The following is a 24,735-nucleotide window of genomic DNA, read 5'->3' on the forward strand; positions in this document are numbered from 1 at the left end:
ATGATTCTTCACGCTGATACAACACCACAAGAATGTGCCAAGTCGGACAAACTCCCCTTCGCCGTGTCATCTGCTGAGGCGAAAGATTTTTTTATGCTGTTGGGTGATTCACAGCTGGAGCCAAGGTTTGGCGCGCTCTCAGGAAGGGCGATGTGTAACCTGTTGTAGGAGCAGGAATTGATGCGTCATTCAGTCTCCATTCAAACTGCCTCTTAGTGTCCAAATCCAGATTTTTACAGGATCCCTAATAAATCGGATCTCCATTCCTGTGTTGGCCGGATGAGTCTCTAAACTTTTTGTTTCTGTCTCTAAGTTTGGTAATCTTACTGCCAGGGTGCTGCTACAATTCTGCTGTCTGTACGAAGCGCTGCTCGAAAGGAGTCCTAGAAACCATCCCCAATGTTCATGTGCTTTGAGACCTTGGTAGGTACAAAGCACTGGAAGGATTAACTACGTGATATATTTTCCCTTTCAGAAAAAGAGCAGAGAAGAGACATGTGGGGAAGGCAGCGGAGTCGAGATCCTGGAGAACAGGCCATACATGGATGGACCGGGAGGCAACGGGCAGTATACTCACAAAGTGTACCACATTGGTATGCACATACCCAGCTGGTTTCGGTCAATATTGCCCAAGGCAGCTCTGCGAGTCGAAGAGGAATCGTGGAATGCGTATCCTTATACAAGGACAAGGTAAAACTTATCAAAATGTCCAGAACAGTTTCCCCTACTTTAGAGAGAGGATGTGAGATCTCTCTGTGTGGCAGTGGCACCTCTTCCATATCCTGTAATATCCTTCAGAGAAACTGGGGTCAAGTCCTAAAATTCTTACACAGTGCTTAATCTGAGGAGTGCGAGTGTTGCCTGAGGTGACTGCATACGTACTTGAGAATTTGTGGCTGGTTGCTCTAAAATGTGAGCTGTTTTGTCCATCAAAGCATGGGAAGTCTTGAATGGCTTTTATTTAGTCTTGTGTCCTGCGCTGCATATTCTACTTAACGTTGCAGATATCTGCTAGCTCAGTGAAGTTATAAATGTACACAGTGATGGGACAGTTGTCATGTTGAACACTGTCAAGTAAGACAGGATTCATTTGTTCTAGGGGGGTAAGAAAAATCTTAATAAATAAATAAATAAATCTGGTGCTTCTTTTCTGGGAACTGTCTTACTGTCATTTAGCTAGAAAATGACAAACCTACTTCCTATGGTTTTCACCCTGAGAAGGGAAGAGCACCAGAGGCTCTGTGGAGCCCTCTGGGACCTCCTTGTTTCAGCTGATTTTGTCTGGAAGGACTTCAGATACCCTGGAATAAATAGCCTGTATGCCAGCTACTCTGGTTTAGAGCATTTGTGCTTCTCCAAGTTTACAAGTCTGATATTGCTGTCATCTTTCATAACAAAAAGGCTTTGACGGATATTTTGATTTTTATCAAAAATCTAGAAAAGTTTCATAGTTCTGTTTTTGCTGCTCCCTACAAGTAACATTAGTCTGGGGAAAGGTGGGCACTCAGTGTCTGCATACGGGCAGTTGCTCATGACTAAATATAATGGAGCTGTCTGACTTTCAAGTGATTAAAGTCCACTTCCAGTCTCCTTTTATCTATTCTCTTCAACTGCCCGTGAGTCAATAAGTTGGCCAGGAAACCTGGCCCTGCGCAGAATCAGTCCGTATTTTGTTCTGCCACAGATTCCAGGCAAGAGCTCTGCTTTTCTCCTGGCAGAGATGCATTTCCTGGGGGTCCTTGTGTCATACCTGCGAGGAGAACATAACTTGTTAGCATAGCAGACCTGAAAGTTATCTCCTTGCTGAAAGCTGCTCCTTTAAAAACAGTCTGTCCTGATAATCGTCTGCTGGAGGAGACATTGTGAAATTAAGTTGCAGGTTTTTGTCAGTGTCTCTGCAAAGTGAGATGACTTGGTGGTCCCCTCAGGCTTTCTGCTTGCTTGTTGCCAGCTGGGAAGTTGTTTCTTGGTCAATGTGGGTGCCCAATCTCCAGTAATTGCATGGGGTGCATTGGTATCTTCTCACCTGTAATCCATGTAACACCTCATGGGGAGCACACCTCTTTGCTGTGGAGTTTTACTAAACCAGAGCTATTCCAGTGAAGCGGCGTGTCCGAGACAAGCTCCTGTCTTCAGAAGTTATTAAAGAAAATCTCTTTAACCTGTACAGTTGGTATTTTAAGCACATCTGAAGTAAAACGTGAGTGAAGGCTGGCTTGGATTTGAGGCTGATTTTGTACATCTTAAGAAAGCATTTTCTTCGCTTGCCGCGCTGAGCGGGATTTACTCTAAGCTGCATTGTTCTCGTTTTCAGGTATACGTGTCCTTTTGTTGAGAAGTTCTCTATTGATATTGAGACATACTACAAAACTGATTCAGGAGAGCATGCCAACGTGTTCAACCTTTCTCCTGCAGAAAAAAGACAAACGATTCTAGGTGAATAGCCCTTTTCTTTTACTTTTTCCTTTATTCTGCTTTTTTTTTTTCCTGCATAAAGGATTTTGCTTGGTGTGTCCCATCTGCCTGTCCATCCTCCCCCTGAACACACACCTGCAGCCCTGTTGCTGTCAGGCTGCTGGGTAGGGTTACATCAAGCAGAGTGAGGACACCTGAGTTCTCGTCTAGGCTTGATGTAAATCACATGGAAATAATTTGAATCCCCTGTCTGTAAAATGAAGCCGATGCTTTCCTTTATTTGTGCAGCTCCTGAGGGGAGTAAGACGTCTAATGATTTTGGGGGTAGTAAGTAGAAGTAACCATAGAAGAGGAAAATATTGCTGTATAATTGTGTAGCTCCTTCACATATATGAAAATCATTCCTATCTGCATTTCTGAAACATGAAGGTGTATTTTGGTTTTGCTCCCCCTCCTCTTAGTCTTGCTCTTGTGCAGGTTAACACTTCAGCTTCGCAGCTGTCTTTGGGAGACTGGCTTAATGAACGTTATATATGTAAGGATAACGAGAAAAGGTGAAAGGGAACATCTTATAAAAAGGCAGAGAATGGCAAGTGTCATAGCGATTCCTCTGCCTTGCTGTCCATCGTGGTCCGTGCCCATGGCGTTTGCTGGAGACCTAACTGCGTGGCAGGGAGCGCGGGCACTTACAGCCACGCAGGACTGAAGCATCCCTTGCTCTGAAGCTGCTGGGACTGGAGAAGTGTTGAGCTCAGGCTGACTTCTGGCAGTCCCATGCTGCGCTGGCCGCAGCAGGAGCTCTGGGGAAGGACATCTAGTGGCTGCTCTGGCTCCTTGAGCACTGGTGACGTGCGGGACATGCCAGTAACCCCCTGCAATTTTACCTGAGCGTTACTTCATTTAAACTTTTGTCTTGAACTTCAATTTGACTGTCCTCATTCCTAAGCCTATCTGATCGGGCTTTCAGTACTGAGCAAACAGGTTTGAGTCATGCTGCCTTACTGAGAAGTGTCAGAAGAGCTGTCATTTCTTGGAAAGTGCGATCCTGCCCTTCAATCCAAACTTCAGATGTTTCTCCTGAAGTCTGGAGTGGGGGTTCCTGATCTTTAAAATATGTTCATTCACTCTGCTCCCATTGCAGTTTCCACTTCCCCGTGGTTGAAGTGTTAATTAGGACTTAAGTTAAACTTTCTGCCTTCCATAGTACATCTGGTGTAACGATAGCATGTGCGGAGTTGCCATAACCTCACTTGATGGACTCCAAAGATCAGACGTTCAGTGGGTAGTGCCTTTTCCATGATAGTGCTAAGGAAGGGCAGGTATATTTAACCATCTCAGATGAGACAGAGCTGTAGCACCGTGAGTGATATTACAAAAGCTGAAAGATGGAATGTGCAAAAGATCTTTTTGGAGCTGGAAAGATGGAGTGAGCAGAGCTGAGTGCTGTGGATTTGCAGTCGCTGTGGGCAAAAACATCTATTTGGAACAAAGCCTCTGTTTGCTGGAACTGCGCATAGTCGTTCCTCTGGTACAGCTGATCACTGCCCAGCAGCAATGTACAAACAATTTAAATATCAGTTGTTTAAGTGTAACTAAAAAGAAGCTAAATTGCTGTAATGCTTCTGGTACTTGCTGAAACAGAAATAACTCCTGAAAATGGTATTTTCTTCTATTGTTCAGGAAAAGGAAATGTTTAACTGTTTCTATTCTCTTTCTATAGATCCTATTGATATTGTTAAAGATCCTATCCCTCCACATGAATACAAAGCTGAGGAGGATCCAAAGCTGTATAAATCAGTGAAGACTAAAAGAGGCCCCCTCTCAGAAGACTGGATTCAAGAGTACAAGAACAGCCCTGGGAAATACCCCATCATGTGTGCATATAAACTGTGTAAAGTCGAGTTCAGATACTGGGGGATGCAGTCGAAAATCGAGCGGTTTATCCATGATGTTGGTGAGCATTTATAGTCTTGCAAAGTTCACTGTCGGCTCCTTTATGTTGTTTCTGGATTGAAACACAAAGGCGATGTATCATATCCCAAGACATGTCTGTGAAGAGATTCTCAGATCTGATTACTCTTTTTGCAGAGCCCTGGGTCAGTTCAGAAAAAATCATGTTATTCTGTCACTTGTAATCGTGGTATGTATGAATCCAAACCACATGTAGCCACTGAAAGGGTTTCAAGTCCTGTATAGGCAAGATATCGCGTTGTCTTTTTTTTTAAACATAAGGATCTGTCTGTTTAACTTTTCCAGATCATTTTCAAAATCTGCCCGTTTTCTTTATTGTGCACAAAATCCTCAAGGGTTGCTCAAAGAAATGAGCTTCACTTTGTGAGTCCTAAGTGGTTCCAGAAAACGACTCCCTGGAGCGTCCCTAGTTTCTGCGGGCCTTGTGGCAGGGCTGGTGGGTCTCCGTGTGGTCATACGCCTCTGTCCTCCCGGCTGCGGTGTTCAGGGCTCCCCACCTCACTGTGCTGTAACCCACCGTGGGTCACTGACAGCTCTTAGTTGTGAGTAAATGTGCTGCTTTGAGTGACGCATCATTCTTAGGTCAGTGCTTTTAAGGAGGTATTGTTTGTGTCCCTGAAATAACTAACTGGAGGACAGTACAGGTGGTAGCAGTGCTGGCAGTAATTTGTTCTTTGCAGAAAATCTATAACACAACTGATACAGTTTCTGAGCCTTGCCACAAAAGACGGGATCTATGGCCAGATGGAATACTTAAAGAATGTTTTAAAGAAGCATTCCCATCTCAAAAGAAGTGCAGAGCTATGGCTGTCTTCTGGCAAAGAAAAGGCCAAAGAAAGGGTGTGTAAAGGATGCTACCTGCTTTCTCTACACAGTAAATCCTCCTACATGACCTCTACAGCTGTCCTCTCTATATGCAAACTTCTTTGAAGTGCCTGATGCTAGCATAAGTAAGTCGTTTTATAGCTCTTTTCAGTCATACCATGCTCCTGAGAGCTAATGTGGAAAACGCTGATAGAGCAATGGAGAATAGCGTGCACTGCTCTCTGAATAGTCACAGTTGCTTTCTTAAAGCTCCTTTGGTTTTACTTCACCCCAGATGGAAGTTTTTGACTATATTACAAGTGGCTCTCTGCGATGAACTCCCTTGGCATTTCGGTGACATGGGTTAATTTAGTGTATGCTGCAAAACATGGGGGCAGAATAACAACTCCATTGTATCTGTTAAATGAAAAAGAAGCATGTGACTCTTCCAGTTGTTCAGAGGTGTTTGGCATAGATTAAACTGTGGTCCCTTAGAAATGTTTCTTTTGTATTTCATGAAAGATTGCCTGCCATTTTCCTCTTGATTGAGGCTTTGCGGAGAGCCGAGCCAGCTCATTGTCTGCCTTTCAAAAGCCTTTCCACTCTGTTATAATGATGGCAAATACTGTTTTTCAAAGTGGTTAAGATGCATAAAATCAGAAAAGTCTTTAAGGCAAGACAAAGTTGAGTGAGTGAAAAGGGAAAGCAAAAGCTTGGGGTATCTACAGAAGATGTGTAGCCTTCCCCTGCAATGGGATAGCCATGGGGAAGCCGTTAGTGAGTGGGAAGAGTGCCATAGCACGTGTACCAAAGATAGCAAGGTATGAGGATGTTTAAGCTGGAAAGATGTGGGCTACAACATAACTGACCAGGCATTTACGCTGATCCCAGTTTTGGGGTTTCAATTGGTGACCGAAAGCAGATGGAGACCTTTGTGCATTGGGCAGCCGATGGTGGACCAAGCTCTCGGGTGCCGGAGGTGTTCTTGTGGGCCAGCCCCTCCTTGGCATTTTTCTCCTGGTTCCTCTGTTCCCAGCTCCTGCAAATTTGTTTCTTGGGAATTAGCGTGCTCTGTGCAGGGTCGCCAAGCCAGCGAGAAAACGGAGGCAGAAACCAAAAGTGGGATCCAAACTCTGCCCGAGGTGGGGGGAACAGTACTTAGTGGTGCAAGCTAAAATTAGAGAGTGGATTGAAAGAAGAACACGTCCGAGTTAAGTGATGGATGGATTGTGATATGTAGAAAGGCTACTGAGCGCAGAGGGAGTAACTCTGGGGGATGGTGTTGAAACATTCTCAGTCTTACTGAGTGCAACAGCCATTTTTTCTGATGACTAATTGGCCAGTTACTCAGTGCTTTGACAGCCTGAGACACAGACTAAAATTGTGGGCTATTAGTCTACTTGGCTGTAATATTTGTATGCTTTTTTTACTCCTTTCCCATAGAATTTGAGTTTAATTGGACTGGCACTGCATAATGTTCTGCTCCCACTGGCTTCCTAATGGTGCACGTGGGCTATGATTCTTTTGTTGTTAAACAAGTGTGTCGACTGTGTATGGGTTATTGATTATATACTATGGCAAAGTGTGTTCCCATCCCAGTAACTGGAGCTTTGTCTGAGCCACTGCGTCTTAGGCTAAGTATACCCAAATTGTTGCACGGTGATGAAGTGGAAGTGGTTTTAGAAAGCTCTTTTGCAGAACTTTTGCTTCATTAAAGCACTCAAATGAGAAAGTTCATCCAGAAGGGCTCTGCCCGCTGGGGCCTGCGGGTAGAGTTTTGTCTTTTCAAGGATGGGCAGGTTGCAGTTAGCACGATGTGGATGTGACCACAGGCTTTTCTTTGTGAGTGGTCTGAGCAAGGGAGGGTAGGGAAGCAAGCAGATATAACTGCAGGTTGCCTTTGATTGGATACATTCAGACAACCAGAACGGTACTGAGAAGATCGTGGGATCTGTTGTGACTGTCAAGGAAATAGTGTTGCACAGGGAAAATCAGGCATACTGCTGGGTACATAGCTGATGGGTATCTGGGCAGTTGCTTTATATGGATAGTTGAGGGGGTTTGGGGAAGGATTTGGTGGTGGGTTTTTTGATTTGTTTTGGTTTTTTTGCATTGAGTTTTTGTTACATTTATTATTTTTACTTCATGTTGAAAAACAAACCCAGAACTATAGACAAAAGCTTCTTAAATTCAGCTAAAGAATCCTTTCTGTCTTGGCTTGTCTCATGGTCATTTACGCTTCCTTTTGTAAGACTAAGTTCAACACCACAATCTGCAGGCAAATCATTTACAAGAGTCAGCACCTCATGGATTCAACCAGTCTCTGAGTTGTTGAGGTGGTGAGCTGCAAAGCAAGCGATTTAAATGTTTGCACCCTGCTAGACTCCACAGATGATCTTTCTGCACAACTCAGTAGGAAACGTTATAATTAAATCAAGGCAACAATGACGGGTACTTCTGAACTCAAGCTGCATGTGTACGTTTGTGCATGTGTGGTTTCCTTGGTTTGTTTTTTTTAAACCAAAGCATTGCGCACTCTAGAGATATAATAGTTTTGTTAACTACTGATATTATTGAAATCAGCTGGTACCTGTATCCTTATAAAAAAAGCCCTGTTTCCATTATTTCTGATTGACTTCAGTGTGTGGTTTGCCTGCCAAGACTGTGGGGTTATCCTCCAGTTCTGGGAAAGAAGGCTCAGATGAGCGTGGTGCACACTGGGGTGGAGGGGGAAAACCTACTCTAAAATCCGCCCTGATTCTCCTGCGCCGCTCAGTTCTCCCTCCACACCAGACGCCTCTTTGTGAGACCATCCCCTACCCTGCACGTCTTCCATACAGCCGGGCTGGTTTGCTCTGCGGGTGAGAAGGGAGCGCGCACCCCACAGCAGGTGGTGGCGGGGGGATGGAGGAGCGTTGCATTGCCCGGAGCCTCACCTCCACTGGGCTTGTTGCATTCTCTCCGACCTGGAATAAGGTGACCGGTGGGATGCTGTCCCCGACCTGTCCTCCCCAGCCAGCTCCCACTGCCCGGGGGCAGCACGCCACAGGCTTGCAAGGCAGACTGCCAAATGGGCTGCAGCCAGCCGTGAGGCATGGCTTGAAAGCAGAGCGTGTGGGATTGAGTGCGGGACAGGGACTTCTCGGGCTGAGCAGGAGATGTTTGCACCTCCCCTCCTGCCAGAGGGAAAAATGAAAGCGAACTGGACCACAGATGCCTTCAGCACTGTCCTGATGGGCATCTGCGATCTGTTAAAAAGAGGATTTTTCCCAATTACACTCTGTTTCCTGCATCTGATCTCTCCCCTCCTTTTCACTTTTCAAATAAAAAGCTTGTTTTTCTCTAATGTTTTGGTTAAAAAGAAAAAAAAGCTTTAAAACTTGATTTTTTCCATTGCACAGGGAGGGAAGCAGTGTCTGGACAGGTGAAGTCAGTCGTTTGTAGCTGGATCTTGAATCCGTGTAGCTGGGTGGGGGCACTCGGTGTGTCCTCTGCGTCTCTGCTGCCTACTGGAAGGCTTCGGCACTGCCGGCTGAATCAGGGATATACTCACGGCTCTGCGCTGAGGGACTGCTCAAGTTTTGCATCCCTAGCAGTGGAGATTTTTTCTGCAAGCCATGACTTTTTTCAATTTCTTTTGTACCTGGACAGCCTCATTCTCTTCCAGGTTCTCTCCCTGTGTTTGAGAAATGCAGCATCGCTGACATATCCCAGGTGAAGGCCAGAGGCTAGGAAAATAATCTCAGTCTTTTTGACTTCATAACTAATCTGGAGTGATAGAGACACAACAGCCCTGAAGCCCTGTAATGCCATCCTATTTTCAAAAGAACAAGGCTTTAAGGAAGGGTGATTTGGGGTGTCTGATCAAAGTGATGTGAGCAGTGCAGATGGGGAGGTCTGTGGGTTGGGAGGAAGCAATACAGGCGATTTTTATGATCTAAGAGATGAAGTGAAACAAGGCAGAGGGGAACTTCAGGAGACTTTTTTTTTACCCCCAAGTGGTTTTCATGTTTCCCATGATGTTAGTCCATTAAAACAAAGATACGCCGTCAGTGTCATCTGTGCCTTTACACAGAGAATTTCGGAGGAGTTGGTGCATTGATACATCAAGGCTGGATCCAGGAGCATGAGCGGAGGCTGCTGAGCCCTGGAACGGAGGAAGCCTTGGGATGAGAGCGAGGGGGCAGTTCGCTTCTGTGTCTGATCACAGACTGTTTTCAAGGTGTTTCAAGCAAGGTAGAAGTGGACGCTGCGGATGTGGAAGTCCAAAGGATGGTTGTGGTGTTGGGGACTGAATTACAGCAAGGGAAACGTTTTCTTGGCTTTCAGGGTGGATGTGATGGGAGTTTAATCTTCGCCTTCAAGCTCCGCTGATTGTCAATCATAACGGGAGGTGAAGAGGCTAAAACATTCTCCTGTAGTTCTGCAAAAAGTAATCTGGTAGGGAAAATAACTCTGAATCTCGACTAAGGTTGAACAGAATTAAGTTGCCAAGGCCCCTCGTTCTGCCCCCAGAAGGTCACAGTCTGCTGGCTCAAACTTGCCTCTGCTACGTGGAGCTCCCTTCTGAAAGTCAGGCAGAGAAGTGCCTAAAATATTGATAGATTTAATCTCCCTGTGCAAATGAAGTTCAGGTTGAGCTGGTCCATTGCATTAGCTGCTGATCTCAGTGCTATCTCCTCCTGATAGGTTGACTTGTGATGGCTGGTGGCATTAAGAACTAACCAAAGAGCAGAGCAGACAATAAAGTGCCCAGACCTGAAAGGAAATAAACATAAAAAATAAGCTTTTTGTATGTTTAAAAAACAACAAAAAAGTGATTGCTGAAAACAAAAGGGATATTTAGGCTGAACATCACAGAAACTGCGACAGTAGCGAGATCTAAGATTTTCTGTACAACAGTGAAGCAGATGTTGCTGGAAACACCTTAGAAACCTTGCACGCAATGGGACCATCCAGCTTTGGCCGTGCTCCTGGAGATGGAGGGTGGCTTACGAGGGCCATCTTTCCTCTTGGTGGTGCTTAGAGAGCTCCATCTGCAGCTCCCAAAATCTAAATGATTTTAATGTAGCCTGTTGACGGCTCTCTATCTTGTAATAGCACTCGTGGTGGTGTGGCCTTTGGTCTTCGGCCAGGGTCTTCATTAGAGTGAGAAGATGGCTACCCTGCCTGCCAGCTTTTTGGCACAGTATGTTTCTGCTCCAGGCTTAGCAATGGAGGATTGTGGATCCATAATCCCACTGACAACAAATCCCACTGCTGGTTTTGGCATGTCCTTCAACCCATCTCTGCCTCAGTTTCCCAGTAATTAAAGGGGGGACAATATTCCTTGATCCCCCCCGAAGGGCTCCTGAGGATTACTTTGTCAGTATTTATAGAAGCTTTTAAAAACACCAGTACTGCTGTGGGCTCCCATCAGTAATAAATAGCAGTTTGGAGCTTTGACCTGTCGTCAGCTTTTAAGCAATAATATTGGTTGAAAATCCTGAGTGACTGTACTGTTTTAAAAGTCTTGGTGATGTGATGATGTTAGCCAACACGTTTAAGTCCTGGAGGAAAGTTTCTGTTGCCTGGTCAGGAGCATTGTGTGTTGATATTGAGACAGTTCTTCCTTTCAGATATGTGATACGTTGAAATATTTTAAATTGGCTTTACCCACTTCATTTTTCTCATGCAGCAGAAGACAGATGGTATCTGCAAAATACTGCATTTTTATTCCCTCCCTTACTTTGCTTCCCATCCCATTATCTCAGAAGCTCATGTTTGGTTTGCTGATACGTAGAAACCAGGGGCAGAAACCAGTTTCCAAGGAAAAGAGAAGTTTTAGTCTTAGCACTACTGATGTGGGATGTGCTTCCGTCATGTAACAATTGTGGTGGGCTGTGTAGTGTTCATCAAGGAACCACCTGAAACTCTCCTAGATAAAAAAAAAAAAAAATCAGTGTTTTTTGTTGTTGATGTTGGCGCTCTTTTTTTTTTTTCTTCTGGGAACATACTTCATTTTGAGGGCCGGATCCAAATGTTACAACTTCCCAGAACTCCATGGGAGTTGCAGTTGTGGTCTGTGCGTGGCTCCTCCTTGGTGGAGCAGGCAGTCACAGAACAAAGTCCTCCATCCAGAGTTAGGAAATCCCTTCCCAAGTAAAAAGCAGTCGCAGAAGATTGGCTAGTTTTTCGGTGCATGGTTGGTTAGCAAGAATTGAGGAGATAAAGTACACGAAGTGACCGATTTGCCATCCTGACGCTGGCTATATGAAGGTCCTTTACTGCAGCTTATAGCATTGTGGTTTTGTTGCCACTGTAATATCATTGCCATGGTGCCTTGAGGTTTTGGGGAACGGAATGCATTGATTCCTGCAGTTTGTAGCACTGGTGACAGAGGCGTTTTGGCTTTGCAGGCTTGCGGAAGGTCATGGTCCGTGCCCATCGGCAGGCTTGGTGCTGGCAGGACGAATGGTATGGGCTCACCATTGAGGATATCCGGCAGCTGGAGAAGGAGGCACAGTTGATGCTGGCTCAGAAGATGGCCCAGTTCTGCAGTGAAAATGATACTGAGCAGCACGGTGTCAAAGACACTCCTGGTGAGAAGGATGTTGAAGCCAACACAGCGTCACCTGTTGACACAGAGGATGCCGCTGGTAACAGCGAAACAGGCTCTGGGAGATCACTCACCAAGCAGTGGTCCACTTCTTCCAAGTCCTCACGATCTTCGAAGAGAGGAGGTAGGGTGCTGCTGCTGACTTGCTCTTCTGAACTGCATGGAGGTTGGGCTTTTGGGAGGCAGGGCCATGCCTCCTTGTGGCTGGTACCTTTGGGACAATGCATGTTTCTCCTGTGAGTCCTTTTAACTCAGAGGCCTTCTCTGCTGGTGTTGCAGGCTGTCTTCTCAGGTGACACGTTTCGGGTTTGGGAATGTTTTTAGTCATCCCATAGCTGTGACTCAGTGGCACGTGGCAGAATTCTTGCCAATCTCAAAAGCAGAGGAACTATGAAAAAACAGTAGAAGAGCAGGCAGCAGCTGACTAGCAGCGTTGGGTCTCGGAAAACGACAAACAGCGGCAAAGAGAGAGTTAGTCCTTGTTGCCCAAGAGCCACTGGTGGCTTTTGTAAGGCCTGCTCCTTCAGCAGTGTTCCCTTTCTGGATGTCTGCTTGTCTGCTGCGACACAGAACCGGCCTGGCTGTGGGTCACTGTTAAGTGCCTCTCGTTTTCCAGGAGGCAGCTACAGCCGGCACCCTGTGCTCCTTGGCCGGGCTTATACGCTACTACGTGCCATTCATTTCAGAAGCGGGCGTTTGGCTCTGTGGGTGCTGCAGTCTAGCTCACACGGTGAAGCACCCCCATTAGCTGCTGGGGGAATTAAGGCAGGTACCCCCAAAAAAGTGGGTGGGGGCTGCTGCCTTCCACTGATGATGATGCGCAGTAGCTGTTCGGAGACCAAACCTCATGGCCTGGGATGAGGTAGGACCATGGATCGCGTTTATATTCCCTTTTAAACACCATTCAGGAAGCTTTCAGGATTTTGCTGTTAAAGCCCCCCCTCTACGGATACCCTGTAAGGACTCAGCTTTGAGTCCTGAATTTTGTCATTCACCTCTCTCTAGGCAGTCACCTTTTTTTGCTGTGCTAAACTCTTCCCTTCTTCGGACCGTTCTGTACAAAGGGGCGAATCCCCAGCGAGTTACAGACAGGAGGCTTGAACCCTGAGCAATTCCCTCTCCTTTTAGTCAAGCGCAGCTGATAGCAGGGTAATAGCTCTCACAGCAAGAGGGCAAAAAAATCTTGATTTCTCTGAAAACCCCAAGAGGCAGCGTTTCTTCCAGTGACGGTGGACGGGGACATCTAGGTGAGTGAAGCTTCTCCATCTCTCATATGCACTAAATGTTGTGAGTTGAGTCTCCATTTTTATTTACCATTTCATCACGGGGTGAATGAGAGATGAGCAGTAGTTTTACCTTGTGATGACTCACTGGAGTGAGCCCCAGGGAAGAACCTACCAGATGCTTCATAAATCATTGTATAAAGATAAAAATGCTGGCTATTTTGCTTGCACCAGGATTTTATGTTGATGTGCCCGTCTCTCATTATGCTCTTTGTTATGAACCCCCTCTTCCGCTGCTGACATGTTCATTGGAAGCTGTAGTTTTCAGACCTCTTCGGATTTCGCTTGAAGGTTTTCACTGGTAGCAAAGCATGAATTTCTTTTAAACTGCAGAATGTCTCAGCTTTTACAAGAAAAAGTAATGAAAGAAATGAATTGTGATGTGCTGGGAAGTACGTCATGCAGATATTTTAATCCTTCTACATGCTGGCAGCATATTAACATATGGAAGCAAAGAGGGCTGTCTCGACTTACTGCTACCTCCAGCTGAAAAAGGCAACGCCTTTTCTCCAAAAGATCTCGGTCCTTCCTATACCATCTGAGCGAGACCTCTGGTGATAGCAGGACCCTTGTCGCCATCCCATATGTTATTATATGCTCTATTTTTAGCAACTATTATGCGAGTGCCTTGACGTCACTCCAGCGTGAATTAGCTCTGCTCTGCCAACCTCCTCGCTTGCGGCTCCCTAAGGGGTGGGCGGTGGGGTGGTTGGGGGCTGCTGAGCCAATGCTGAGCTGCAATTAGATGACTCCGCACAGGGTCTCCATACTCTTTCCATATGACAACCGGGTAGCAAAATTAGAAGAATTTGACTTACAGATTTAACACCGTTACAACAATAGCATGAAACAGCTCGTGCAGCTGTCACAGCAACCAGAACCTTTCAGCGTCTTTGTATATGCTAAACGAGAATTTGTCAGTCTCCTCAGGTTTTTGCAGTGTTAGGTTAGGTGGCTGCTGCCAGCGCTTTGTGTGCGCTGTGTGACATGCAAGAACTATCTGAAAGAGGGGAGAAACCCTCTCTCTTGTCGTTCTCTGGACGGTGCTCCCTTCAGCAGGCGGCTGTTCTGTAGCCAGTTCAGCCAGGAAGAGTTCAGGCTGGATCATTGCTAAATTATATCTGAAATTGGGGGAAAAAAAAAGAAAAAAAAAAAGCTGTACTGTGTTTATATTTAGCACAGGGAACTCTGGAGGGGAAAATGAAAAGGAGTGGGTAGGTGTGAGAACAGGAGGGCGAAGAGGAACCAGGAGGAGCGTTGGGTTTTCTCCTTGCTCCGTCAGGGCGGCCGCTCGGACAGCTCCCTACGAAGTAGTTGGATAGCATGTTGTTTAAATCATTCAAGTTTAAAGTTTAAATAGATCTCTAATCCAATTTGTGTGGAAGCAATTTCCTTCCAGAAAACAGATTATTTCTATCCAGGCTGCTCTGCTTAGCTACCCACCCGAAAGTTATGCGAAGCAGAGGCATGGTTTGTGTGCTGATTAGAGGCACGAAGAAAGCTTCCAATCAGCCTGCTTCCTTCCTAATTGCAAACTTTAAAACCCAGCTGATTTTGCACGTCCTACTAACAATTATAAATAGCTGCCATTCAAAATAGCATAAGAGTGATACAAACAGCTTGCTTTAATGTAGCATCTTGCTGGCAGGTTCTAACAACAGTAAACAAACAGGATCTGTAAAGCAGTACACTGACATCACACCAGCATCATCGAGGTTTTGTGTTTTTAATATTGCAGCAGTGAATTTTCATAGAGAACACACGACTGTTTCTCCAGCAAAGATCATGTTGGGAACTCTCCGTCTTGTCGATGTAGCGTATCGCATAAGGCTTTTTTGTTTTTTCCAGCAAGTCCCTCACGCCATAGTATCTCCGAGTGGAGGATGCAGAGCATTGCCAGGGACTCAGACGACAGCTCAGATGATGAATTCTTTGATGCACATGGTATGTGGAGCCTAAATCACCATCGTTTGTTTCCTGACCTGGTGGGGTAAGAGAACGGAAGGCATGAGGGTGGGGGGTGAGCGGGGAAGGAAGCGAGACTTTTTTTGCTTTGTTTGAAGTCTTTTCCTTTCTAACCGAGATACATGCAGCATCAGTGCAGCTTCTTCAAGCATCCCCAGCATCACCCAGCAGACTCTTACGTTTAACGCAGCAACATTTCGGATTCAATGTGATCTGTTTGAAGGGAGCTTGAACAGTCTTAGCCTTTGGAGCTGTATTTTATTTGGTGCAATTGAGTGTGGGTAAAATTCAGCAATACTAACTGGACTGTGGGTGTGTCCTAATAATTCTGATTCAGTATGACTGATTATTTTTCTAATTTATTTTTTAATCAGTAGGAGGTATGATTAATTGTCCTGTCTGGGTCTGAAGAGACCCAAGTTTGCCTTTATTCACTCCTTATTCTCCCATTCCAAGAAATACAGTAGTGAATGCAACAAGGTTCTTCAGGTGCCAAAATTAATCAGTGTTGATTCTGGAATTCTGAAAGTAATTTTGACTGTCCGTATTAGGAGAAAGCTGTGTTGTTTTTTTTTTTTTTTCTGTGCATGTGTGTGTGAAGAAGCTTTGTTCCACTGCACTCATTTTGTATATTGTACTTAATGCGTATTTAAGCCTGAAGGGCTCCGTCTCTACTGACAACAGATGGACTCTTCTCTCAGCTTGTAGTGCTAATCTAAGTTAGATACGCAACGTGTGCTGATGAAGTTGGTGACCTTTCTGTGAAATGCAGTCGTTAGAAGATGACGCCCCAGTTTTGTAAAGCAGAATTTCACTGATGTTCAGCTGGATTTCACTGATGTTCAGCTAAAGTTCAGTCTCAAAAAATTGATAGTACCATGTTCCAGAAGAGTTCTTGCAGCAAGTATTTAGGCACGCATCTCAAATTCTGGGGTAGAAAGTGGCGTGCTGTGGTAGAGTAGTGACTTGCACAATAGCAGCTTAAATGGCCAGGATGCGTGCAAGTCAGGGGATGAATGTGTCTCCTGCCTGGAAGGAGAAGGGCCAACTTAGTTTAAGTGTGTCTATTTATTAACTTATGTAGCATCTGCAAAAACTATGTAAGGGATTTATTGTAGCAATATACATACTAGAAAAGAGGAGTGAGTCATTGAAACGGCATCATTGCTATCCACCCTCTCTTTTGCCTTTTTAATTACTCAGTAATAAAATTGAGATAGAGATGGCTCTGCCTGGGATCCAGGCCCCCAGAGAATCCCTGACGTGCTCCTAAGAGGCCTGGAAGGAGAATTAACAAAACTGAGCCTTGTGCCACAGTTGGTATCAGCACCTCTGTTGCAATACTTCTAGGAGCTTGCTAACAGAAAAAGCAGCTCCTCTTCTGCTAGAACAGTGTGTCTCCATTTACGTACAGATTGTCCTCTGCAATCCGCACAGTCGGGTTTGAAAAGTCTGCCTAGCCTGATGGGATTTTGGCTTACGAGTTGAAGCCGCGATGCGTGTGCTGTGCAACACAGCCCTCTCTTCGGGAGGGACCTCTCGTTGCCCCTTGGCCCGCAGAGGACACGTCCCAGCTCCGGGTCTGTGAGCAGGGATGAAGCACCGCTTGCAGCTCATCCTGCCGGGGAGGCTTGCGGGGTCGGTACCATGGGAACTGGCACAGATGAGGATGTGAGTCAACACCCAGCAGAGTTCCTCAGAAGTGCTTCCCATATACACACACACGTTTCCTCACAGCGCGGTGGGCGTAACTTGAGCCCGAGAAGATTTCTTGTCGCCGGCTTCCCACTCATCCTCATTCACTGGCGTACTCTGGTAAAGATAGTGACAAATACAGTAATATCTAATATCTATCCTGTAATGAATGCTAATAACGGGAGTAATATACCATTCAATGATCACTTGAGCAGCAATAAGGGCTGTAATTAAACCTCTCAAGGAAATAAGTTTAATATTTAGATTAAGTTGCTGGAGGATCTTTGAGTGCAATCTTCCTATTAATTCTCTGCCAACGTGTGCGTTGCATGCTTGTGCTTTCTACTTGCTCTGAACAGGTAGCTCCGCGCTCTCTTGTGCAGGGAAATGGGGAGTTACTCAGATTTTTTCCATAGCTGAAAAAGGAAATGGCATGCTAATGCAAAGTTTCCAGGTCACTCTCTTTTTATGGTCAAAGTGTAAATAGAAACTCCTAAAAATAATGGGTCTTTGCTTGGCTCTGCGGTTAGTCCCCTTCGTTTTTTTTTTTTAAGCTGTTGCTCAGATTTACTGAGAAGATGAATATATTTCATAATCTTTTTGTTCGCCATCCTAGGATTCTTCCAACTAATTATTTTCTTAGTAACTGTACAGCAACAAGAAAGGGGGAATCCTAGTCTGGGACTCTGAAGATTACAGCTTTTAGATCTTCAAGACATGTGTAATTACCGCTGCTGTTATTATTATGTTTATAACTCTCTATTAAATTTACAAGCCCAAAATTTTCAGGAAAGAAATACTAAGTGCAGAACAATAAATAAATTAGAAAGCAATTAACCTCTGTAAGAGTAAAAGATACATCCTCAATGTAAAAAAAGAAAAGGGGAAAAAAATAAGGAACCAGCAACCCATACCAAAGGCATCTTTGTAAGACTTGCATTGCTGCTGTTTGGTTTCCCATGGCTTCAAACAGGAGCTCCGGGGCTCTGTTTCCTTCCCAAGAACCTGCCCAGCTCGCGCTGGGTCCATGCTCGCACCCGATAAAGGAGCCATCGGGCTGCTGCTGTCTCAGAGGACCTCTGGTTTGACATAAACATTTTTGTCAGCCCTTTCTCAGCTCCAGACTGGCCGCCCTGTGTTCGGGCTTGGGCTGAGAGCGAGCTCAGCCTCTCCTGGGAGAAGTCCTCAGGTGTTGGGTAACCCAGCCCAGGCCAGCAGGCACGGGGGTGGGCAGGGTGTCCGGTGGGGGCACTGGGATGAATTCTTCCAGTGCTAGGGCTGCTAATGGCCTGTTCAGCGATGCCTCCGCAGGGCTCAGCTGCTTGTTTCCCTGTGGATGTACCAGCAAAGGCCTGTGGACAGGCAAGGCTGGACTCCTGCCTGTGTCAGGCTCTCACTGCGGTGAATTAAGGCTCTGCAGCCCAGCACCATGTGGTGTGGGCACAAAGCAGAAGCCTGCCTTCCAGTGTCACCTGCCTGACAGCCCTCCTTTCTCCCCTAACCTGGCGTAACTCCTCTGATGTCTGCTATAGAGCAAGGTTATTAATCTTTCTTAGGTTTGGATACTACTGTGGGGTGTTTTATAGGGTCTCTCCTTTATACGTCTCTTCCTTTTAATTGCACTTCTAGGAACATAATATTTTTGGGACCCTTATTCTTTAGTAACTGTAGTTGAACTGAGCCGGGGGATTGAGAAGATCCTGAAGTAGGAGGGAAATGGCAGACACATGCACTCAGTGTGATCAAACAAGTCTCATCTCCTAAGGAAATCAGGCTAAAGATAGCCTAGGGAGTTCACGTTTCCTTTATTACTCATGCCTTTTTTAGGTATTTGGTCCTATTAACAATAGTGATCCTTGTCACTGCTTCCCCCAAAGACATCCCACAGCTTTCAAACAGATCCGGGAGGATCCCAGCAGCAAACGTTGTTTTGTCCTCTCCTGTACTGGTGCATTCTGGCTGCTTTAGCATCAGCAGAAAGCACGGCAAGAAAAACATCAAACTTGGTACCTGAAATGGTTGCATTAAAAAAACACGTCATTTTTTCCACACTTTAGGAGTTTTGTTTGTTAAAAATATGCAACTAAAATATTTTGTTTACTTTTCAAAAGGTGCTTTGGTTTCTGTATAACAAAAGCTGGTAAAGTATCATGTTTTATTATGACTTAAGCCATCCAAGTGTTATAAGATTACATAGAGTTATGGGGCCTTTTATTTAAAATTCTGTTCTCTGCTCTTGTCTGTATACGTATTTGTGTGTGTGTGACTCTCAAAAAATCTGTTTTTTAAAGAGGACTTGTCTGACAATGAGGAAATGTTCCCGAAAGAAATAACCAAATGGAGTTCCAATGATCTGATGGATAAAATTGAAACCCCCGAATGCGATGATGTCCAGGGTAATTTTTTTTTAAGTAAAAACTGCATGTGATATTTTACAGTATTTCCAGGCAATTGTTACAGCCACTTTCTGAAAAAGGTAAAACTTGTTATCCTCATCTCGCAAAAGGAGAAGCTGAGACAGAGCATAAAAATGACTGCCCGTTGCTGCCGAAAAAGAATTGCCCAGTGGGAGCTGGGATAGCTCTTGGTCCTCTTTTATTTTCCGCGTTGGTTAGGCTCCTTTGTGCGACAGCCAGGATTCACACGTATAATGATGAAATATTCCAGCTCTGTCTTGAATGACTTGAATTTCTCCTGACTCTTCTTTCCTCTTGCTCCATTCTTTGTTCTTGTCTGTATCTGCCTCGCTTTTATTTTCCGCTCATTGTTATGAAATTTTGAAAGGAAGCTAGCTCCTCAGGCAGATCGATTCATGTAGCAGCACAGTGGAAGATAACACTTAGGCTTTCGGGTACAAAGTCGGTCTGTGTAGGCACAGACGTACGAACCCATCAGATCTCTGCTTCCCCAGCATAGTTCAAGCAATTCCTTTTCTTCTCCCACAAACCAATCGTTTCTGACAATTGCGCAGGGATTTCCCATTGTTGCCATCCTTAATAAAGCAATGATACCGAATCGCTGTAATGAGAGAAGAGCTCGCTGATGTTCTCAACGCTTACCGAGGTTATGAGAAATTGCTGGAAAATAAGTGACCCAGCATTGCCCAGGCTTCTCAGGCAGAAGGAGGCGGGAGGGAGGGAGAGAGAGGGCAATTTGATGAAATAATTGAGGAGATGTGAGGCAGAAGAGGCTGAGAGGCATTGGCACAAACAGTGTCTTTATGGAAGAGTGTCTTTGCCAAATAGCATCTTGCAATGTTGACATTTTAAACCTCTGTGCTTCCAGGTGACTTGTATCACGAGACATCAGCAGAGTACCACGTTGGCTCCAGCGTGGAGAGGCTCAGCATCATTGAAGTAAGTGCTTTGGTTTCTTGTAACGAGATCCTTTGTTGCTGGAACGTGTCCGTGTGGGTAAATGGAGTAAACGGCTCCCTTTGCTGCGAGCAGTGTATTGTCTTTGTGTGTCTTTCGGAGCCACGCCAGCATGCTGTGTACTTCATGGCTAGGTTTAGGGATTATTTCACCCATCTTTTGAACATCATATAGAAAATGCTCTGTAGTTTGCAGGCAGCGTCAGGGATCCAGCTGGAAAAAAATACTGATTCTGTAGGAATAGCTGCAGCCTGAGGCACTGCTGGGTAGAGCTATCCTGCTAATGCTGGATGAGCTAAGTGGACGTGGGAGCGGGGGAGCCGCGTTACTGCAGCACCAAGGTGCAGGCTGCGGTGATCCAAGGGACGTAGCTCAGCTGTAGCCCCCTCTTTGGAGCTGCTCAGGGTCTTGTTTGGAAACCAGTTATAGCATAGCCTGTATCAGTGCTCTGGAGAAAATAATAAATAAATAACAACACACCCACCCTGGCTTTCTAGACTTGCATATACAGGCTTTTGCAATTCGGTGTCCTAGCGAGACAGTGCATCTTGGAGTGGCTGTACTCATCCTACCCTTAAAGCATCTGCCTGTCTGTGCCGCAGAGATGATGTAGCTGCTTACAGAGTGCCTAAGTTACGTCGTGGTCTATCAAAGACCATGAGCGTGGTTTTGGTATTACTCTGGGTGCCAGGCTGTAAGTTCATGGTGGTTTGGCTTTTTCGTAATTGGCAGAGCTCGAGGGCCATGGGAAGAGCGTGTGGCCGGGGATGGGAACGGCTTTAGCCGCTCAAGATAAGCAAGTCACGGCCCTAAGATTTCTCTTAGAGCTCAAGATAGTGTGGAGAACTTGTCTTCTTCAGAGGGCTGTACAAACTCAACCCCCTCCCGTTTCTGCCTTCATTTTAGAAAAAGAACAGACTTCAAAGTGAGCTGGAAAAGACAGTTATTTGTAGTTGTTCACAAACAGTCTACTAAAATAGTATGAAATTCCTAGCCACCATTGCAGTGATTTTCAGGTTCACAGCCTCCATCACCAAAAGGTAGTTCAGGAATCAGGTGTCTTAAGAGATTCCAGATCTTACAAGGAAGTTCTAAGCAGCCACCTCCACCCCTAAACTAATCAGCAGTTGTTTGCATGTTCCCCGCTCCCTTGAAGAGCAGAGGTTAATGAACTGAAAGGGAAAGGTGCCTGCTGATAAACTTCTGGATGACCTGAGCTTGGTGACTCATGTTGTTCTCCAAATGAGCACTTAAAACGTTTGTCTAAAAGCGAAAGTGGCGCTGAGATGCTGAGAGCGCTCCTCCCATGCCTCCAGCCAGGCAAAAGTTCACTTTGTAGGCGCTGTAAACGGGAATCAGAGAAGGTTTAAAGAGCAGGCATTAATACAGTGTAATGGTACTAAATAATTAAAGGCCGTTCTTATGCAGGAGGTCTGGAAAATCTTTATTACAGACTTGGATGTGAATTCTAATGCTTTCGTTGGCTGTGTATTAAGACATGCTTTAACGTTATCTGGTAAAAATGTAAGCTAGTTGTTAGGTTGCTAATGTGTGCCTGGGCCGGCTTGCCTCCCACCAGCAGGTTTGTCTGGGGCTCAATCACTGCTCAAAGGACAAACAGGTGACTAAAGATGCTAAAATGAGAAGAATTTGCCGAATGGAAAATACTGCTGCCCTCCACCCCTTCCACACCCCCTCCCAGTGGCTATTTCTTTGCCTCAACAGGGAGTTGCCCAGGATGTTATCGAATGTTGTCTCTGCTAGCACAAGGGATAAGGCACACGAGGAAAGATCAGTACCTGATTTCACATATCTCAGAGGTGTCGGGGTGGGGGATTTGAGTCCATATGGGAGCTGTAAACACTGAAAGCCCTGGTAGCAAATAGATATTAGAAATAGCTACTGCTCTGTTGTGTTATAATATGCGACCAGTACAAATGGATGTTCTTGTACCGGCTCCTGGGGCATCAGGATTGGGCTTACAGCTGTTCTGGCAGGGCACTTAATGATAACCCACTCTGGAGCTCAGATACAATTCCCTCCTTGCCCCAAACTACAGCTTGTCTGTTTAGGCAAGGAATTGATTCAACATAATAAGCAAAAATAAAAACCTTTACTGTGTTCATGCGGCAGTCTCTCCAGCCAGATGTTGGCCAGTCCTTGGGTCATGGGGTCTTGAAGTTTTTTCTTTTCGGTTCCTTTTCTGCAACAGCATAAGCAAATCTGTAGTCTTATTTATAACTTCTGCTGTAGGCAAACCGCTGCAATGACTGATCTCTTCCCCAGTAACTTGCCACTTGCTGACCTGTTTGATCTTGATTGTTAATTTTGCTGAATGTGCTTTACTGTCAACTGCTGCAGCTGAGCTCAGCACCCCAATAGAAAGCAACACCCATCTTTTATTTCCTTTTTTTTCCACCCTAATGCACAGAAGTAATGTCTTTACTGCTGCTGTGTTTTACCTGGTTACAGTGTTATGCAATTTTTTTTTTTTTTTTTCTTTTTTACTTTCAGCATTCCTTCTGCTTAGGACAGTCAGTTACGCTGAGGCTGTGTGTGTGCATTTGTGCATGCGCATGTGTAGGATGAGAGACCTGGAAGGAGCAGTCAGGTTCTCAGCTGTTTTACCCAGGTGTATCTAATGCCCATTTCCATAAATTAAGCACATAAACAGTTTAGTTCCTTACCCACAAACATGCAGATGTTATTCTAAAACCTCATCTCCTGTGTTTAGAAACCTGATTTTCAGTCTACACTTATTCAGGATCAGTTTAGACTCTTGTGCTTTAGCCTGCACTGTGCTTTGACTCTAAGCGCCTCTCTTCCCTCCCTAGCTTTCTTTACTCATCTCCACTGTATTTGAGAGCAGGCATTTCATTCTCGGGTAGCTTTGCGAAGCAAATCAAGCTGAACTCTTTCAGTCTCTGTTCAGAAAGTCTCCATGCTGCTTGTCCTTTTGTGGTCGTCCTCACACTGCAATTATCTTTGTGTGTGGATGGCCCAAACTGAACTCAGCCTTGTAGATGGGGGCTTGCCAAGGCCATGTATCATGGCTAATACTGTTTCTGCTGGAAAGTCCTTGCTTCACAGACTGTTGTTTGCCTCATCCCTGACTGGACTTGATGTGGATAGTGCATTTATTGTACGCACGACGTGTGAGCTTGGGGAAGAAAAGGTGATAAAATTTGCGTAAAATGCGCTTGGACCAAATAAAACCTCTTTGCAAAATAAGCCTTTCTACTGTGCTGTCTTTCATTCCCACCTAGGATGAATCAGTGCAGCCATTAATGCAGCCAAGTAAAATCCATGTCCTCCTCTTGGTACTCCATGGAGGGAACATCCTAGACTCGGGAAGTGGTGACCAGAGCTCTAAGCAAGGGGATGTCAACACCATCACGACAGTGTTTGACACAGTGATGAGGGTGCATTACCCAGCTGCTCTTGGACACATTGCCATCAGGCTAGTCCCTTGCCCAGCCATCTGCTCCGAAGCATTTTCACTGGTGTCCAGGTAAGTTGATGTTGCTTTGTCACGGAGAGACGCGTATAAAATTTCACTCTTGGTTTTTGGGTTTTTTTTATTTGCTTCCCTGAAATGTTCTGCATGTAGTATTGAAAGCTCTGACCATGCTTTGAGAATGCACTTATTAATATACTAGCGAGGCATTCAATCTCGATTTCACACTTAGCTGCAGTGAATACAGTAATCATGCAGCAAGAGTTCTGAGATTGATTTATTCTAATTAATCCAATAAATACTAAGGCTTTAATTCCTTGTCTGAGGGTTGTTCTGTCAATGTAAGTATGTTGTCCTTGAAGATTTATGTTTGATGGGAGGGAAAGATTTATTAAGCTCTCACCCATTCACAGTAGAATAAATGGCCTTTCTATCTTGAGGCTTTCTTTTAATGAACCGCAATACTGACTGTACTGTCTGCAAATGGTTTTCCCTGCTCTGTATGTGAGGCTGAATCTTTCCAATGTCTCTTGCCCTATCCAGCCTCAGCCCATATAGTTATGACGAAGGCTGCCTGTCCAACAGCCAGGATCACATTCCCCTTGCTGCACTCCCTCTGCTAGCAACATCATCCCCGCAGTACCAAGAAGCGGTAGCCACAGTCATCGTCAGAGCCAACCAGGCCTACAGCGAGTTCATCAGATCCCAGGAGGGCATGTCTTTCAACGGCCAGGTGAGCCAGCGGCTGTTCATAGCCACAGTGAAAGGAAGAACAAGTGAAGCAACTTCCTTCTGAAGCTCTCTTTTTCCATTAATCTCTCAGGAGGGATGGAAACATGAGTGTTTGAGCTGCAATAAGAAAGTGTTGTGCTTCCATTTCTTTCTTTCTGAGAGAGATTATTGCTTATGCTCTGTCTTGAACCTTTGGGATTCAAGCAAAGTCTGAGCTTGTATTCATAAATGAAGCTACAAAGCTGTGAAGTTAATCAGTTTTCAGCATGACACACCTTTCCAAATCAGGAATGCTACCTTTGTTACTAAACATGATTTCCACTCCCATTACAAACCAAGGCTGTTTAAGCATTCCCGTCTTTAAAGGAGCTTTAGCAGCTCGTGCTGGAGTTGTCGCAGAAGTGGGTTTCTTTTTTCAGACTCCGCAGCTGCTGCACCCCG

General features: G+C 45.2%; 1 protein-coding gene across 8 annotated transcripts in view; it reads left to right on the forward strand.

Annotated features, from left to right (window-relative positions):
• PITPNM2 (phosphatidylinositol transfer protein membrane associated 2) overlaps positions 1–24,735 on the forward strand; it is a 137,506-nt gene that overhangs the window by 86,406 nt on the left and 26,365 nt on the right. For 7 of the 8 annotated variants that reach the window (XM_082324968.1, XM_082324974.1, XM_082324973.1 and 4 more), the window contains 9 exons: positions 476–690; positions 2,315–2,436; positions 4,136–4,369; positions 11,589–11,912; positions 14,920–15,015; positions 19,023–19,127; positions 20,017–20,087; positions 23,372–23,616; positions 24,106–24,295. In XM_082324968.1, the coding sequence (XP_082181094.1) occupies positions 476–690; positions 2,315–2,436; positions 4,136–4,369; positions 11,589–11,912; positions 14,920–15,015; positions 19,023–19,127; positions 20,017–20,087; positions 23,372–23,616; positions 24,106–24,295 (1,602 nt within the window). The remainder of the gene's footprint in view (positions 1–475; positions 691–2,314; positions 2,437–4,135; positions 4,370–11,588; positions 11,913–14,919; positions 15,016–19,022; positions 19,128–20,016; positions 20,088–23,371; positions 23,617–24,105; positions 24,296–24,735) is intronic. The other variant, XM_082324971.1, reaches the window with a different exon arrangement.

Source organism: Platalea leucorodia (assembly GCF_965183815.1).
Source record: "Platalea leucorodia genome assembly, chromosome: 12".
Lineage (NCBI taxonomy): Eukaryota > Metazoa > Chordata > Aves > Pelecaniformes > Threskiornithidae > Platalea > Platalea leucorodia.